The sequence below is a fragment of the Pristiophorus japonicus genome, chromosome 3 (assembly GCF_044704955.1).
Source record: "Pristiophorus japonicus isolate sPriJap1 chromosome 3, sPriJap1.hap1, whole genome shotgun sequence".
Lineage (NCBI taxonomy): Eukaryota > Metazoa > Chordata > Chondrichthyes > Pristiophoridae > Pristiophorus > Pristiophorus japonicus.
The window spans coordinates 201,615,055-201,633,040 of NC_091979.1; the positions used below are offsets into that span (position 1 = coordinate 201,615,055).

Sequence of the window (17,986 nt, forward strand, 5' to 3'; positions counted from 1 at the left end):
CATGGTCCAGAACTTAAAGAAGGGTAACTTTGAAGGTATGAGGCGTGAATTGGCTAGGATAGATTGGCGAATGATACTGAAGGGGTTGACTGTGGATGGGCAATGGCAGACATTTAGAGACCGCATGGATGAACTACAACAATTGTACATTCCTGTCTGGCGTAAAAATAAAAAAGGGAAGGTGGCTCAACTGTGGCTATCAAGGGAAATCAGGGATAGCATTAAAGCTAAGGAAGTGGCATACAAATTGGCCAGAAACAGCAGCGAACCCGGGGACTGGGAGAAATTTAGAACTCAGCAGAGGAGGACAAAGGGTTTGATTAGGGCAGGGAAAATGGAGTACGAGAAGAAGCTTGCAGGGAACATTAAGACGGATTGCAAAAGTTTCTATAGATATGTAAAGAGAAAAAGGTTAGTAAAGACAAACGTAGGTCCCCTGCAGTCAGAATCAGGGGAAGTCATAACGGGGAACAAAGAAATGGCGGACCAATTGAACAAGTACTTTGGTTCGGTATTCACTGAGGAGGACACAAACAACCTTCCGGATATAAAAGGGGTCGGAGGGTCTAGTAAGGAGGAGGAACTGAGGGAAATCGTTATTAGTCGGGAAATTGTGTTGGGGAAATTGATGGGATTGAAGGCCGATAAATCCCCAGGGCCTGATGGACTGCATCCCAGAGTACTTAAGGAGGTGGCCTTGGAAATAGTGGATGCATTGACAGTCATTTTCCAACATTCCATTGACTCTGGATCAGTTCCTATGGAGTGGAGGGTAGCCAATGTAACCACACTTTTTAAAAAAGGAGGGAGAGAGAAAACAGGGAATTATAGACCGGTCAGCCTGACATCGGTAGTGGGTAAAATGATGGAATCAATTATTAAGGATGTCATAGCAGCGCATTTGGAAAGAGGTAATATGATAGGTCCAAGTCAGCATGGATTTGTGAAAGGGAAATCATGCTTGACAAATTTTCTAGAATTTTTTGAGGATGTTTCCAGTAGAGTGGACAAGGGAGAACCAGTTGATGTGGTATATTTGGACTTTCAGAAGGCTTTCGACAAGGTCCCACACAAGAGATTAATGTGCAAAGTTAAAGCACATGGGATTGGGGGTAGTGTGCTGACATGGATTGAGAACTGGTTGTCAGACAGGAAGCAAAGAGTAGGAGAAAATGGGGACTTTTCAGAATGGCAGGCAGTGACTAGTGGGGTACCACAAGGTTCTGTGCTGGGGCCCCAGCTGTTTACACTGTATATTAATGATTTAGACGAGGGGATTAAATGTAGTATCTCCAAATTTGTGGATGACACTAAGTTGGGTGGCAGTGTGAGCTGCGAGGAGGATGCTATGAGGCTGCAGAGTGACTTGGATAGGTTAGGTGAGTGTGCAAATGCATGGCAGATGAAGTATAATGTGGATAAATGTGAGGTTATCCACTTTGGTGGTAAAAACAGAGAGACAGACTATTATCTGAATGGTGACAGATTAGGAAAAGGGGAGGTGCAAAGAGACCTGGGTGTCATGGTACATCAGTCATTGAAGGTTGGCATGCAGGTACAGCAGGCGGTTAAGAAAGCAAATGGCATGTTGGCATTCATAGCGAGAGGATTTGAGTACAGGGGCAGGGAGGTGTTGCTACAATTGTACAGGGCCTTGCTGAGGCCACACTTGGAGTATTGTGTACAGTTTTGGTCTCCTAACCTGAGGAAGGACATTCTTGCTATTGAGGGAGTGCAGCGAAGGTTCACCAGACTGATTCCCGGGATGGCGGAACTGACCTATCAAGAAAGACTGGATCAACTGGGCTTGTATTCACTGGAGTTCAGAAGAATGAGAGGGGACCTCATAGAAACGTTTAAAATTCTGACGGGGTTAGACAGGTTAGATGCAGGAAGAATGTTCCCAATGTTGGGGAAGTCCAGAACCAGGGGACACAGTCTAAGGATAAGGGGGAAGCCATTTAGGACCGAGATGAGGAGGAATTTCTTCACCCAGAGAGTGGTGAACCTGTGGAATTCTCTACCACAGAAAGTTGTTGAGGCCAATTCACTAAATATATTCAAAAAGGAGTTAGATGAAGTCCTTACTACTAGGGGAATCAAGGGGTATGGTGATAAAGCAGGAATGGGGTACTGAAGTTGCATGTTCAGCCATGAACTCATTGAATGGCGGTGCAGGCTAGAAGGGCCGAATGGCCTACTCCTGCACCTATTTTCTATGTTTCTATGTAAAGCCAGCAAAGAATGACTAAGAAAATAATAAAGAGAGGGATGATAGATTATGAAAGTAAACTGGCACAAAATATAAAAACAGATAGTAAGAGTTTCTACAGATACATAAAAAAGAAAAGAGTAGCTAAAGTAAATGTTGGTCCTTTAGAGGATGAGACTGGGGAATTAACAATGGAGAACAGGGAAATGGCAGAGACATTGAACAAATATTTTGTATCGGTCTTCAAGGTAGAAGACATTATAAACATCCCAATAGTGGATAATCAAGGGGCTATAGGGAGGGAGGAACGTAATACAATCACTATCACTAATGAAGTACCACTCGGTAAAATAATGGGACTAAAGGCAGACAAGTCCCCTGGATCTGATGGCTTGCATCCTAGGGTCTTAAAAGAAGTGGCTGCAGAGATAGTGGATGCATTGGTTGTAATCTACCAAAATTCCCTGGATTCTGGGGAGGTCCCAGCGGATTGGAAAACCACAAATGTAACGCCTCTTTTAAAAAAAAAAGAGGCAGACAGAAAGCAGGAATCTATAGACCAGTTAGCCTAACATCTATTGTTGGAAAAATGCTGGAGTCCATTATTAAGGAAACAGTAGCAGGACATTTGGAAAAGCATAATTCAATCAAGCAGAGTCATGGTTTTATGAAAGGGAAATCATGTTTGACAAATTTGCTGGAGTTCTTTGAGGATGTAACGAGCAGGTTGGATAAGGAGAAAACCAGTGGCTATCATATATTTGGATTTCCAGAAGGCATTCAATAAGGTGCCACATAAAAGGTTACTGCACAAGATAAAAGTTTGCGGAGTTGGGGGTAGTATATTAGCATGGATAGAGGATTGGCTAACAGAAAACAAGAGAATCGGGATAAATGGGTCATTTTCTGGTAAACAGTGACTAGCGTGGTGCCACAGGGATTGGTGCTGGGGCCTCAACTATTTACAATCTATATTAATGATTTGGATGAAGGGACCGATTGCAATGTAACCAAGTTTGTTGATGATACAAAGTTGGGTGGGAAAGCAAATTGTCAGGAGGACACAAAAAGAAAACTGCAAAGGGATAAAGACACAAAAAGAAAACTGCAAAGGGATAAAGACAGGCTAAGTGAGTAGACAAAAATTTAGAGCAGATAGAGTATAACGTGGGAAAATGTGAGGTTATCCATTTTGGCAGAAAAAAATAGAAAAGCAAATTATAATTTAAATGGAAAAAAATTGCAAAGTGCTACAGTACAGAGGGACCTGGGGGTCCTTGTGCATGAAACACAAAATGTTAGTATGCAGGTACAGCAAGTAATCAGGAAGGCAAATGGAATGTTGGCCTTTATTGCAAGGGGGATAGAGTATAAAAACAGAGAAGTCCTGCTACAACTTTACAGGGTAATGGTGAGGCCACACCTAGAGTACTGCGTACAGTTTTGGTTTCCATATTTAAGGAAGGATATACTTGCGTAGGAGGTTGTTCAGAGAAGATTCGCTAGGTTCATTCCAGAAATGAGGGGGTTGAGTTATGAAGATAGGTTGAGTAGGTTGGGCCTCTACTCACTAGAGATCAGAAGAATGAGAGTTAATCTTATCAAAACATATAAGATAATGAGGGGGCTTGACAAGGTGGATGCAGAGAGGATATTTCCACTCATAGGGGAAACTAAAATTAGGGAACATAGTCTCAGAATAAGGGGCCGCCCATTTAAAACTGAGATGAAGAGAAATTTCTTCTCTCAGAGGGTTGTAAATCTGTGGAATTCTCTGCCCCAGAGAGCTATTGGGGCTGGGTCATTGAATATATTTAAGGTGGAGATAGACAGATTTTTGAGCGATAAGGGAATAAAGGGTTATGGGGAGTGGGCAGGGAAGTGGAGCTGAGTCCATGATCAGATCAGCCATGATCTTCTTATTAAATGGCGGAGCAGGCTCGAGGGGCCAAATGGCCTACTCCTGCTCCTATTTCTTATGTGAATTTCTGCGGAGGTTCTTTCACTAGTCCGTTGTTAACGTCAATGGAAGAGCTGCAGAAATCCCAGAAACACATCGTAAGGACCACTTGCACTGGTATTCTGCAGCTCTTCCGCTGAACTTGCACAAGATTGTAAATTTACCCCTTTACAATTACATTTAAAATCTGCTTAATTTTGAACATTACCTATACACACACATATCTTTTATTTGTACCAGTTACAGATACACATCTGTAGATTTGTGACAAAGCATCAATAACCTCACAATTAATAGATTTTTAAAATTATGTTCTTGATTGTGTTTGTAGATGGCATCATATTACTTAATGACAATATTATTTAAATATTTCTTTGTCACCCATATATAACTTTTATTACATTATTGTAGAGTGAAGATTCAATACCCACTATGCTAGATTAAAATTAAAATTTAACGTGGCCATGGTCCCATTAAGGATCTCGACTGAAAGCGCGTTATGAATGACGTCACCAGACCTGCTCCATTGTAACAGTTAATAGGCCCTATTAAGGCAAGTTCATTTTCTGCAGCATGGTAGAGCTCAGCAAGGTAAAGAAAATTTCGGCCTATATGTTTATAAAATATTTAGGGTTCAATTGAATGTTGCCTGCTAATCATTTCTCGTAACCTCTCTTAACTTTTTCAATTCCCTTCTATACTTTCCATAATCTTCCTGGTTATTAACTGAATCTTATGCCTGGCATTTGTCATAAGCCATCTTTTTCTGTTACCTTTTATTTCCTTGTCATCCAGGGCGCATTAGCTTTGATGCTCCAAATTTTCCCTTGAAAGGAATATGCCTAGTTTTTACCTGAACTATCTCTTCCCCGAATGCTTTCCATTGCTCTGTTACAGCATTACCCTGAAATCGCCTTGCCAATCTACCTGTGCTTGGTCCTTTCTTAAATCACTGAAATGAGCTCTTCCCCAGTTCAGCATTTTTACCTTCGATATTTTCTGGTCTCTTTCCATAATTACTTTAAACCGAATTATGTAGTGGTCACTGTTTTTACCAGTCCATATTTGGGTAATTACTGTCTAATATTACTACTCTATTTTTGTTACATGCCTTTGAAATTTGCTCATTTATCTCCTTCTCAATGTTTGAAGTTCTATAAAAAAAACTCCCAACAATGTAACAACTCAACTCAACTCAACTCAAGCCAAATAGAACATCCTCGAACATCTAGTAAATCATTTCTATTTAGAACTGTAACATCATCCTTAATCAATACTGCCACGTCCTCTCCACTTTTTTCTTCTCTATCATTCCTGAATACTTGGTAACCAGGAATATTAATTCCTGGCCTTGCTTGAACCATGTCTCTGTTACTGCAACCACGTCATAACCCCATGTAGCAATTTGTGCCTTCAGTTCATCAACCATATTAGTTACACTATACAGACATTGACGTACATACAATTTAATACTTCCTTTGTCATTTTTGCTATTTTCCGCAATCTGGTCCCTGCAATTTTTGGGATATTTCTAATTTTATTGCTGCTTATATCTGTCTGTCCTCAGATCTAATTTCTGTTCCTCTCTGCTATTTTCTGATTCTCTTCCCCCTGCCAAATTAGTTTACATAGGATTACATTACATAAGAACATAAGAAATAGGAGCAGAAGTAGGCCATCTGACCCCTCGAGCCTGCTCCACCATTCAATAAGATCATGGCTGATCTGATCTTGGCCTCAACTCTACTTCTCTGCTCTCTCCCCATAACCCTTGATTCCCTTAATCTTTCAAAAAACTGTCTATCTCCACCTTAAATATATTCAATGACCCAGCCTCCACAGCTCTCTGGAGTAGAGAATTTCAAAGATTCACAACCCTCAGACAATAAATTCCTCCTCATTTCCATTTTAAATGGGCGACCCCTTATTCTGAAACTATGCCCCCTAGTTCTAAGAAACATCCTCTCTGCATCTACCCTGTCAAGCCCCCTCAGAATCTTATATGCTTCAAGATCATCTCTTAATCTTCTAAACTCCAATGAGTATAGGCCCAACCTGTCTTCATATGCCAACACTTTCATCTCAGGAATCAACCTAGTGAACCTTCTCTGAACTGCCTCCAATGCAAATATAGCCCTCCTTAAATAAGGAGACCAATACTGTACACAGTACTCCAGGTGTGGTCTCACCAATACCCTGTACAGGTGTAGCAGGACTTCTCTGCTTTTATACTCCATCCCACTTGCAATAAAGGCCAACATTCAATTTTCTTTCCTAATTACTTGCTGTACCTGCATGCTAACTTTTTGAGTTTCATGTACAAGGACCCCCAGATCCCTCTGTACTGCAGCATTTTGTAATCTCTCCCAAATTAAATAATAATTTTCTTTTTTATTTTTCCTACCAAAATGGATAACCTCACATTTTCCCACATTATAGTCCATCTGCCAAATTTTTGCCCACTCACTTAGCCTGTCTGCATAGGATATACAGCACAGAAATAGGCTATTCAGCCCAACAAGTCCATGCTGGCGTTTATGTTCCACTTGAGCCTTCTCCCGTCTTTCCTCATCTAACTCAATCAGCATAACCCTCTATTCCCTTCTCCCTCATATGCTTATCTAGCCTCCCCTTAAATGCATCTATACTATTTGCTTTAACTGTAGTACCGAGTTCCACATTCTCACCACTCTCTGGGTAAAGAAGTTCCTTCTGCATTCCCCATTTGATTTCTTGGTGACTAGATTATATTGATGGCCTCTAGTTTTGCTCTTCCTCACAAGTTGAACACTCTCTCTGTATCTATATTAAATCCTTTCATAATTTTAAAGACCTCTATTAGGTCACCCCTCAACTTTCTTTTTTCAAGAGAAATGAGATACAGCCTTATCATCCTTTCCTGATAGGTATACCCTCGCATTTCTGGTATCATCCTTGTAAATCTTTCTGGTATCCTCTCCAGTGCCTCTAGTTCCTGCATTCAACCCATGAGCCAGGCAACAGCTTCATGGCAACTGAACAATTTCACAGGATTCTGAGATTTCTATGCACACTGTGAGGATTGTGATTGTGTCTGTTGGTCGATGAAATTGGAGAACCAGCTCTTGATTGTAACCCGAACAATCTGCACCACGGTTTTCTGTGCAGAGCAGCACAAGTAGAGACTGCAAATAAGATAGATTGTGGAGAGGGGTGTGGAGGAACGAAGTAAAACACAGCCAGACTACAGACCTATACGAGATTAGAAACAATACGGCCCTACTGTGTGAATTTCCTCACAGTAAGAGTTTAGTTAAATGTCATTTTTTATGGCATCATTTTATAAGTAATAAAAGACAGTCCAAATAATGAGCAATAGTGCCACCAGATTCAGAATTTGAGTCTTTCAGCAAACCGGACCAATTAATGCATAATATTGGGCTGGATTTTGCTGGAACGAGGCATCTCACAGTGTACGGTATTAGTGAGACTTTTTTCTTCACCCTTCAGCTCGTAATTATTTTGGCACGGTAAATAGTTGGAAGTGCGAGCTGATTAACGACGTGGCGAGGGCAACTGTGCCATCTAGGACCTCTGTGAATGTCAGAACTAACAGTCTATCTCGTTAACCAATGAGGTTTAAGGATTGGGAAAGAAACAGGAATGACGGAGAAGGAAATATGGAAGGGAATAGGAAATAGAATTAGTGTCAAATCAGATGCAGAAAGAGGGAAAGAAAGATTGGATTAAAAGAGAGAGAAAAAAAAGAGACAGAATGGAAAAATTTTATTTTAAATTTGACATTTTAAAAAAGAATCTCTAACAACAATTTTCTACGTGCAGAAATGAGATTGAAGTGTTTAAATTATTCCCTTTATGGGCCAGAGAGGTTGATTGGCATTGCATTAGCAATTATCATGTTGTTTAATAGTTACTTACGCTGTTAATTTCCAGCCCTAACTTTCTGCCATGAGTTTAATGGTCAATTAATGTGCAAATGCAGCAAGTTCTTAAAAGTAATGGGGAGACTAGGGGCGAGATGCTGTTTGTACGAAGCAAACAGTGGAGTGACGCAATTCAACCAGAAAGTTCTGGAAATTTGTAACTCATGGCGTATCGCTTAATTCCCTGAACTTGATGGCTGAATAGTGCTTTAATAACTGCATGCGTCTTTAACATATTGTTAGTTTCTAGCAATTGTCGGCCCTAGATAATTAGTTATGGGAGTAACGAATCAAAAGTGGGAGAATATGTCGATTTATCACATACATACTCTCTCAGGAAGAGTGTTATAATGGATAACTGTTTAAAACCATCAATCCAAGCTGCAAGTTAAAAACAAACGGAAATAAGGGAATGTGTTGCAATAGTAGAGGGACAGAGTGCAAATCCAAAGAGCTTGTATTGTTGCTATTTTAGGCATTGGTCAGACCCATGTGGAATGTCAGTGACCTCATCATTAGGAAGGGCGAAATTGTGCTCCAGAGGGGACAAAGGCAAAAAAGCCAAGATGATTCCAGGGATCAGGAATTTGTTGCAAGGGAGGTGTCAAGGTGACCTAATTGAAGTTTTCAAACTTATGAAGGGATTGAGAATATTGATCCAGGTAAATTGTTCACTAGTGTGAAAGCTTAAACACCAGGGAATGCAAGTTAAAAAAACTAGTCAATTAGAAAGCAAGAACTTATCTAGCACCTTTCAGGACCCCCTAAAGCACTTAAGTCAGTTAATGAATTACATTAATTGTAGTTCCTGTTCTACATGTAAACGTGAGATGCTGTTCCTGATCGTTTTCTCAGCTCCTCTGCCGGAAGAACGTGTGTGACTTTGCACCAGGACAGGATCAGGCTTAGCCGTTATGCCCTCCACTGGGAATAATTTGTTAGCACTCGCTTTCTAGGCTCATCTATGAAGAATGGTAATTTGGTCTAGCTGCTGGTGGGGGTGACTTGCACCCAGGAAACCGCACCCTCAGGAGAGAGGGCGGCAGAAGGGAAAGGGACTGAAATATCTGATAAGAAGTTCTGCTACAACTAAACTGTTTACTGTGTATTTAACCTTGGTTTAGACGGTTCCTGAAGCACCTCTCCTCTCCAGTTTAAACTTTCTTTTACCTTATATAGACAAAATACCACAACAGACCAGGGAGATAGAGACCAAGGCCAGGCCATCCGTTTTCATTGCAAACAAAGACAGTCAAATAAAATGAGAGTTAATAACAGGACTTCGTCCTGCCCGATGGTCATTCAAACCTCAGTATTAGACAATTAGCACAAAAAGGGCACTAACCTCATACACAAAATAAACATCAGCTCCCACATAGATCCCCATCCGTACCACTGCTCGCACCGCAGCATTCATACCTGTAAGTACAAGAAGTACAATTAGTTACAGCAGAGAAGATTAAGGGAAGAATTAATAGAGGTGTTTAAAATTCTGAAGGGTTTTGATAGAGTAAATATAAAGGAACTGCTTCCACTGGCAGGAGGGCAGGTAACCAAAGGACACAGATTTAAGGTAATTGGCAAAAGTACCAGAGGGGAGATGGGAATTTTTTTTACTCAGTGAATTGTTATGATCTGGAAGGCACTGCCTGAAAGGGTGGTGGAAGCAGATTCAATGATAACTTTCAAATGGACAAATACTTGAAAAGGAAACACTTGCAGGGGTATGGGGAAAGAGCTGGGGAAATGGGACTAATTGAAAAGCTCTTCCAAAGAGCCGGCACAGGCACGATGAGCCGAATGGCAACCTTCTGTTCTATATAATTAAATAAAAGTGAACTATTATGTTCATTGTTATTACTAGGCTTGTATTGGTACCAATAAGATAGGAAACCCCCATTTGTCAATATATTTTAATGTGCTTCCTACACGGTGCTTTTAATTCATGGTCTCAAATGGCATCCAGCAGCAGTAGCAGATCTGCCTCTGTTAGTACTTCACCTGATGTTATAAGCTCAAAGTGCTCTCTCCAGACAGATTCTACACTGGGAAGGTTAAATCTATCATTGTACTGTTGGCATCTATAAAAACATTTATACTGTGCTTTAACACACCTGTTAGAAGCGTTCTAATATACAAAGAATTACTTTCAAGTAAAATGGCTATTTTTATGTAGACAAACACTGCCAAGTTGTGCACAGCAAGATCCTACAAACCACAAAAAAATGAATGGCTACCTACTCTGTCTTGGTATTGTTGGCAGAGGGAGGAACGTTGGTCAGGTCACCGGGGCAACTCCCTGCTCGTCTTCAAATAGGGTCATGGGGCTAGATTTTACACTTTTGTGCATATCGCCCAAAAATGGACCTTATTTCCAGCGCGGGCAGTAAAAATGGGTTTTCAGATCGCCGGCTTCTCGCCCATTCTCAAAGCACTTAGTCTCCATTTTTGAAATTGCCGTAAAGTGTAACCGTCCTTAGCAATGGCATGGCAATTCTCGATTCCCACGATTCAGGAGGTCAAGGGTCATCATGACATGCACAGAAGAGGAGAGAGAGAGAGAGAGGGAGCTGAGAGGGACTGAAGGTGTGTGTGGGTGTGGTGTGGCTGCTTTTGGAGGAATGAGGGAGAGTTTAGAGCTTATAACAAATAGGAAACAAAAATTAGCTGTTACCAGCTACATATTTGCCCGAATTTGGTCTATAATGGAGGGAGAGGAGGAGGCATCACAGCACGCTGTGGAGACGGACACTGGAGAGAGCAATAAGGTGGGAGAGGAGCACATTGGAGGGCGCAAAAGAGCCAGGAGGTTCTCGGACGAGGCAAATGCCTCCCTCCTGTAGGAGGTCGAGTCACACTGGGGTGATTTGACACAGGGAGGGCGTGGGAAGCCCACCATAAAGGCCTGCCAGAAGATATGGACCGAGATAGCAGAGGTGGCCTTGACGGCGACCAATGAGGTGCGTGAGGGCAACCAATGCCGCAAACGACGGTACGACCTTGTGGGATCCGCAAGAGTAAGTATTACATTTAATCTATTTATATAATTTGATTTGTAACAGTCATGAGTGACTATCAGCAGATGTGAGGTTTTTCACTTTTAACGGGAATGTTTTACTCAAAGCCTGCGGTCACGTTATAAGTCTTTAGGTAAAGAATGATAATTATCATAATAATCATGATTACATCTGTCAGTTATGTGTTGTATCAGTCTCTGTGACAGTATCTAGCAATGATATCACACAATGATCTCATGCCATGTCGTCCTGTCACCTTTTACAGAAGAAGCTATCGACGATAAGGTCCGTGCAGAGACGAATGGGTTGGGGGGGAGGGCACCAGTCCTCAGCAACATCACTGACATGGAGGAGCGGGTGCTTGCAGTCGTGGGGAGGCACCCCCGGACAGATACGGAAGCATGTGCAGACCCTGAAGTGATGCCACGTGAGTAAAGTTTACACCACTGTGTGATGTAAAGTCAATAGATGCCACACCCACTCATATCCGAACAATCATATATGGTAGATGATTTCTAAATTTTTCCTGGAAATAATGCTGGCCTAATGAAAATCATTGCAATGCAAATGTGTTGATGGTCATGAAATGTGATGTCTGTGATGATTTTGATAGCGATGGTGCTTTTGTCGTGCATATACTGTGTGTAGCGCTGGACTCACCTTGTGACCCTAGCACCCTCTTCTCTTCTAATAACCTCATTTGTGTTTTGCAGCTCAGCCAGCAGCACGGCCCCCAGAGGCCAGAAGTGGGGTACGGGGCCCGACTCTCCGGACGATCCTTCACCTGTTGTTGAGGAGCTCCGATTCTCGCCCGTCAATCCGATGGGTCTGTTCTCTATGGAAGAGAGCGCGGACTTTGAGGAACCTGCATCGCCACGCTCCAGAAGCCATTCCGCCCCAAGGCCATCTGGTGGTCCTCCGGTCATTCATACCTCCGCTCTGGAGGTAGCGACCCCAAACACCTCGTCACAAGGCATCCCATTTGTCCCCAGGACAGCGCCGACCCTGCGGAGACTTCGTTGACGCAGCAGGTCTGGTCCACGAGCGCTACATGAGAGCGGAGAGATGGTACAGTTGTCTCGGAGGACTGTAGACATTGGTGAGCAGCTCATCGAAGCATTGAGGGACATATCCTGACAGCTGGCCACCATGACAGAGTACGTTCCACGGATGGCGGAGGCCCTGGATGCGAAAACCAGGAATAGTGCTGGCACAGAGAGTGGCACTCCACTCCTAGGTTCTGCGAACGACAGATGAGAGCAAGGACCAAGATCCTGCTTCTGCATCAGAGAATGTTCTCACCTCGGCACCCCGCCGCCCGTACATGTGGAAACTCCGCCTCTGCCTTCATACCCCCCCCAATGAGGCACCGCTTGAGGAGCTCCTTGGCCAGGCGCCGTGGAGCGAGGAGGGGAATGGGTAGAGGTGGAGAGAAGAAGTGGGGGGGGGGGGAAAGAAAGTGAGGTGCATGTCTGTAGGTGATGGCTGTGTTATATCTCCATCTGGGAGTATACAATTTGTTGTACAGTATGGGGGGAGGGGACCATGCTCCTGCTTTGCATTTGTCTTCTGTGTTGCTGGACATGTTGAACATTTGATTGATGTCAATGGTGGAAAAGTGGGGTATGGCGGGGGTTGGGTGTTATTGCCCGTGATACTTATGATTTCAGACCAATGTTGGTATAAAATGTTTTTTATTGAACATAACCTTGTTGCGCATTGTCTCAGATAGCTGGACCATTACACACTGGTGATTCCTTAACATGAAAGGGTTAAATAAAACTTAACTTCAATCTACGTAAACTTTAACTGGCACCAAGGTGATGGCCACCATTGATGTCTGAGCTGCACACACACAGCAGTGTGTCATCGTTGTCACTCACAGCAATGTTCTTTCAGGCAAATCGTTCAGATATCAGCTCCTCACGTAAGAATGTTGCAGCTATGTAGCCATCACGGGCCCTTTCCTGTGTCTGGAGGAGGTCGTGGGCATGGTTGCATAGCCAGTCTGATTGTCTGGCCCTAGGTCAGCGTCCAGCCCTTCGTCGTCCTCTTCCTCTCTCTCCTGAGGTGGAGCATCAGTCTCTTCTGGCAATTCTTGGCCCCTCCTGATAGCCAGGTTGTGCAGCATGGAACACACGACCATGAATTTAGCTACTTGCTCAGGATTGTCTTGTAGCTCCTCTCCTGAGTGGTCCAGACATCTGAAGTGCTGCTTAAGCACAATTATTGTTTTGTGGACCACACTGCGTGTGTCTCTGTGGCTCTGGTTGTATCGCTTCTCAGCCTCGGTGTGGGTGTAACGCGGGGGGGGGCGGGGGGGGGGTCATCAGCCAGGTGGCTAGGCCATATCACCAAGCATCCAGCATTGTCCTGTGGCTGACTCTTAAAGATGTCAGAGACAGCACTCTCATGCAGGATGTGAGCCTCATCAAAGCTGCCCAGACATTTGGCATTCACTGCCAGTATGATCTGGTTGTGGTTGACAACTAGTTGGACCTTCAGGGACTGAAATGCTTTTCTGTTACGAAAAAGCTCTGGGTCCGGAGAAGGTGGCCGTATGGCGATGTGAGTGCACTGTATTGCTCTCTGCACCCTGGGAAACTTAGCAATGTGGTACAATGCTCCAGCCCTGTCAGTCTGAGCCTCCACGGTCATGGGGAAGCTGATAAAGTCCATCCTTCGAGTGTACAGGGCCTCCTTGACCTGTCTGATGCAGCGATGGGTGGCATGGTGAGACAGAGGGAAAATCTCGACTACAGGGGCCTGAAAGGAACCAGATGGTGTCGCGGTGACCTTGACCTCGACCGACAGTGCTATCCTGATGGTAGGCTGCATATCTGGCCTGATGAGCTCACATATTTCATTGATCACCACCTTGTGGAAGCGCAGTCTCCGAAGGCAGGTGTGGTCGGACATGTCGAGGTAAGACCTCTTTTCCCTGTACGTGCAGGGTGTGTATGGTCTGGCCCTCCTCCTCATTCTGGCACGTCTTAAATTGGGCACATAATGAAGTGCATCACACATTGAGCCATCTGCACTCTGCAGCATCTGCATATTAATCGATGCAGGCTGAGAAATGGCTGGCTCCATTGCATTGAAAGTATAATAGCGATTGATCAGAAGCAATAATTTTCTCACTAAAATACACCTAGAATGAATCTCCAATAGTCCAGAGTCTGAAAATATGTCTGTTGAGATGGTCACTTCACCTGAGAAGAACTCCAGAGTCAATCCAAAGGCCCCCGAAGTTGAAGCAGCTTTTTGAATGAAGCGACCTGTGATTTTAAAAATGGCAGCCCCACCAGAACAGTTCCACTTTTTCCGGACAGTTTTTTGGGCGAGCGATATTGTGGGTGATATGTGTGCGAGGTGGTGAAAGTGACGATGGGCGATCTTCTGGGCATTAGTTTCGCCAAATGTGCTCTTTACGACAAAAAAAAAAGTAGGCGGGCGGTATTATTGAATCTCGGCGTTAATTTCGTGCGGAAAGTGACGCTGGGCGTTGACTTCGCCCATTCTGATAATTCTGCCCCCAAAGTGAGCGTGCGGTATTATTTTTTCCCGGCATTACACACATGTGGAAAGCAACGCTTGCCGATAAGTTTCCAAAAAATGCACGTCAGTTTCCATTTGTGCCTAAATGGACGATATATGGGCGTTATACATCATTTCAGCGGTAAAATGGACGTTAAGTGGAAGTTAGGCATGCAAAAAACGTGGAAAATCTAACCCATGGAATCTTTACTATCCACCTGAACCACCACCAGCCAGTAAACAAGGCATCAGTTTAATATCGCATCCGAAGGACAGCACCTGCGACATCGCAATACTCCAAAATGGAGTGTCAGCCCAGATTATGTGCGGTTAAATAAAACACAGGGTAATAGATAATGTGCAGCAAATGCCCGATCATGATCTGTGGAGACTAATAGAACAGCAACTGAACTAATTATAGCGTGTCTGACATTTGGATTCACGGGTCAAAAGGACATCGTACAAAAATTTGACATCCCACCACTCCAATGAAATCCTAGTGACAACACCATATCTGATTTATTCTGTTAGTGAGTTTTCTGAAAAAAATTCAGTGTAACCATTCCACCCTCGCCCAGTCCGAGTCCAATGCTGTCTACTCTCTGCGCCAGCCACTCAGTTTGTGGCCTCGGTATATTGTAAGTGGGAACTCCCGTTCCCGTGAGAGTTCCTGCATATAGTAAACAGGGACGACAACCGTTAGGGCTGGGAGTGGCAGAGGGAAGACCAGTTTCAGTGTATTAGCCACCGCACTTGGATAGAAGGGGGTGAAAGGGAAGACTGGACGGCAGTGAAAGGTGGGGTGGATGGTAGTGAAAGGAGGGAAATGAAGAGCAATGAAGGGGAGGGAAATGGATGGCAGCAGAGGGAAAGAGATTGGTTGGTAATGAAGAATAAGGGAAGAGGGTAGAAGCTGGCACCAATGCCTTGTCCTTCTCTTTTGTTCTCCTCCCCACCCCCCCTTTCCCTGCCTCTGCATTTGCTTAAAATCTGTTACATCTCTAATTTTTTTCCAGTTCTGATGAAAGTTTGTCGACCGGAAATGTTAACTCTGTTTCTCTCTCCAAAAATGTTGCCTGACCTGCTGAGTATTTCCAGCATTTTCTATTTTTATTTCAGATATCCAGCGTCTGCAGCATTTCGGTTTTGGAGAAGAGTATCATGTTGAATTGACAAAAGAGAGCAAGAGGATTATCAGTATGACCTGGGAGGACAGGAGAAGAGAGGGACTCTGTGAAAGGATGTAGTGTTGGATAGGGTGTAACATCTCTGTGAACTAGGTCAAGAGTTGGTACTGTTTTTGTGAACTGGGGTGATGGGAAGGTTGGATATGAGAGTGGGCCTGTCGAGGTAATGTTTGGGTAAGTGATGGCCTGGGTGGTCTGTTGACAATCCAAATGTTGCATAGGATATACAGCACAGAAACAGGCCTTATTTATGCTCCACTCGAACCTCCTCCCGTCTTTCCTCAGCTAACTCTTTCAGCATAACCCTCTATTCTGTTCTCCCTCACATGCTTATCTAACTGCCCTTTAAATGCATTCATACTATTCGCTTCAACCACTCCCCGTGGTAGCAAGTTCACCACTCTCTGGGTAAAGAAGTTTCTTCATATTCTCTATTGGATTTCTTGCAGACTATCTTATATTGATGGCCTCTAGTTATGCCTTTCCCCATAAGTGGAAACATTCTCTCTGTATCCACTCTATCAAAACCTTTCATTATTTTAAAGACCTCTATTAGGTCACCCCTCAGCCTTCTCTTTTCAGACTGTTCATCCTTTCCTGATATGTATACCCTCGCATTTCTAGTATCATCCTTGTAAATCTTCTCTGCACCCTCTCCAGTGCCTCAATATCCTTTTTATAATATGGAGACCAGAACTGCACACAGTACTCCAAATGTGGTCTTACCAAGGTAGATACAAGTTCAGCATAACCTCACTACTTTTCAATTCTATTCCTCTCGAAATAAACCCGGGTGCTTGGTTTGCTTTTTTATGGCCTTGTTAACCTGTGTCAATATTTTTAGTGGTTTGTATTTCTGTACTCCTAGATCCCTTTGCTTCTCTACATCATTTAGATTCTTATTTTCCAAGTAATATGTGACCTCCCCATTTTTCTTATCAAAATGTAATACTGCACATTTATCAGTGTTGAATTTCATTTGCCAATTATATGCCCATTCTGAAAGTTTATTAATGTCTTCTTGTAATTTGTTGCAGTTCTCCTCAGTATTGGCTATCCTCCCAATTTGGTGTCATCCACAAATTTAGAAATTGTGTTTTTGATTCAAAGTTTAAATCGTTAATATAAATTGTGAGCAACATTGGTCCCAACCCTGATCCTTGTGGAACACCCTTGCACACCTTCTACCACTCTGAATAACTACCCTTTACCCTTACACTCTGCTTTCAGTCTTGAAGCCAGCTATCCATTCTGCTGCTTGTCCTGACTCTGCATTCCCTGACCTTATTCATTAGTTTATTATGTGGTACCTTGTCGAAGGCCTTTTGAAACTCTAGATAAATTACATCTACTGCATTACCTTGTTTACTCTCTCTGTTACCTCTTCAAAGTATTCAATGAGGTTGGTCAAGCAAGACTTTCCATTTTGAAATCCATGCTGACTACCTGGAGCAGCTGGCGGGAGTTTCATAAAAAGCAGCTCCCCGACAACGGAGGCAGCACGAGCCTGGAGCAGCTGGAGGGAGTTTCAAAAGAAAGCTGCTCCCTGACAACTGAGGCAGTGCGAGCCTGGAGCCTCAACGGACCTCTCAAGGGGACAAAATGAGAAAGAAAAAGTAATTACATCATAAGGATGGAGGACGGTGATTGATTCAATTAATATGGAAGAACCAATGGACAGGGAATGAATTTTAAAGAAAGCTAAAAACCTATTAATTTGCTTTAATTCCAGATTTTCTAATTTTAAAACTTAATTTATAATTATTGTATATATTATTTAATTTTGTTTAATTATAATTAATCTTTATTATACTGATTTTACTATTGTATACTCCTTATTGCAACATTGACAATGTAATCTGAATTTAGTTTTTTCGCTTGTGTCTATCTGCGTGTACATTTTGGCTGCCACTTCAGACCTGAGCCTTTTACCTCTTTTACACTTCCCTCTTCTGCTTTTTCTCTCTTTCCCTCCCTTGTCAATATCTAACATGTTGTAACACTGTTGTGAAGTGCCTTGGGATGTTTTACTACGTTAAAGGCCCTATATAAATAAAAGTTATTATTTATTATATTTTTTGTTTCTAAATCTTCTTATATTCTCTCCTTTAGTAGGGATTCCATTATTTTTCCTACCACAGATGTTAATC

General features: G+C 42.9%; 1 protein-coding gene across 2 annotated transcripts in view; it reads right to left on the bottom strand.

Annotated features, from left to right (window-relative positions):
- The window catches only part of LOC139260075 (ATP-dependent 6-phosphofructokinase, liver type-like), a 105,094-nt gene that overhangs the window by 67,539 nt on the left and 19,569 nt on the right, over window positions 1-17,986 (bottom strand). For both annotated transcript variants that reach the window (XM_070876204.1, XM_070876206.1), the window contains exon 2: window positions 9,441-9,514. In XM_070876204.1, coding sequence (XP_070732305.1) covers window positions 9,441-9,514 — 74 coding nt within the window. The remainder of the gene's footprint in view (window positions 1-9,440; window positions 9,515-17,986) is intronic.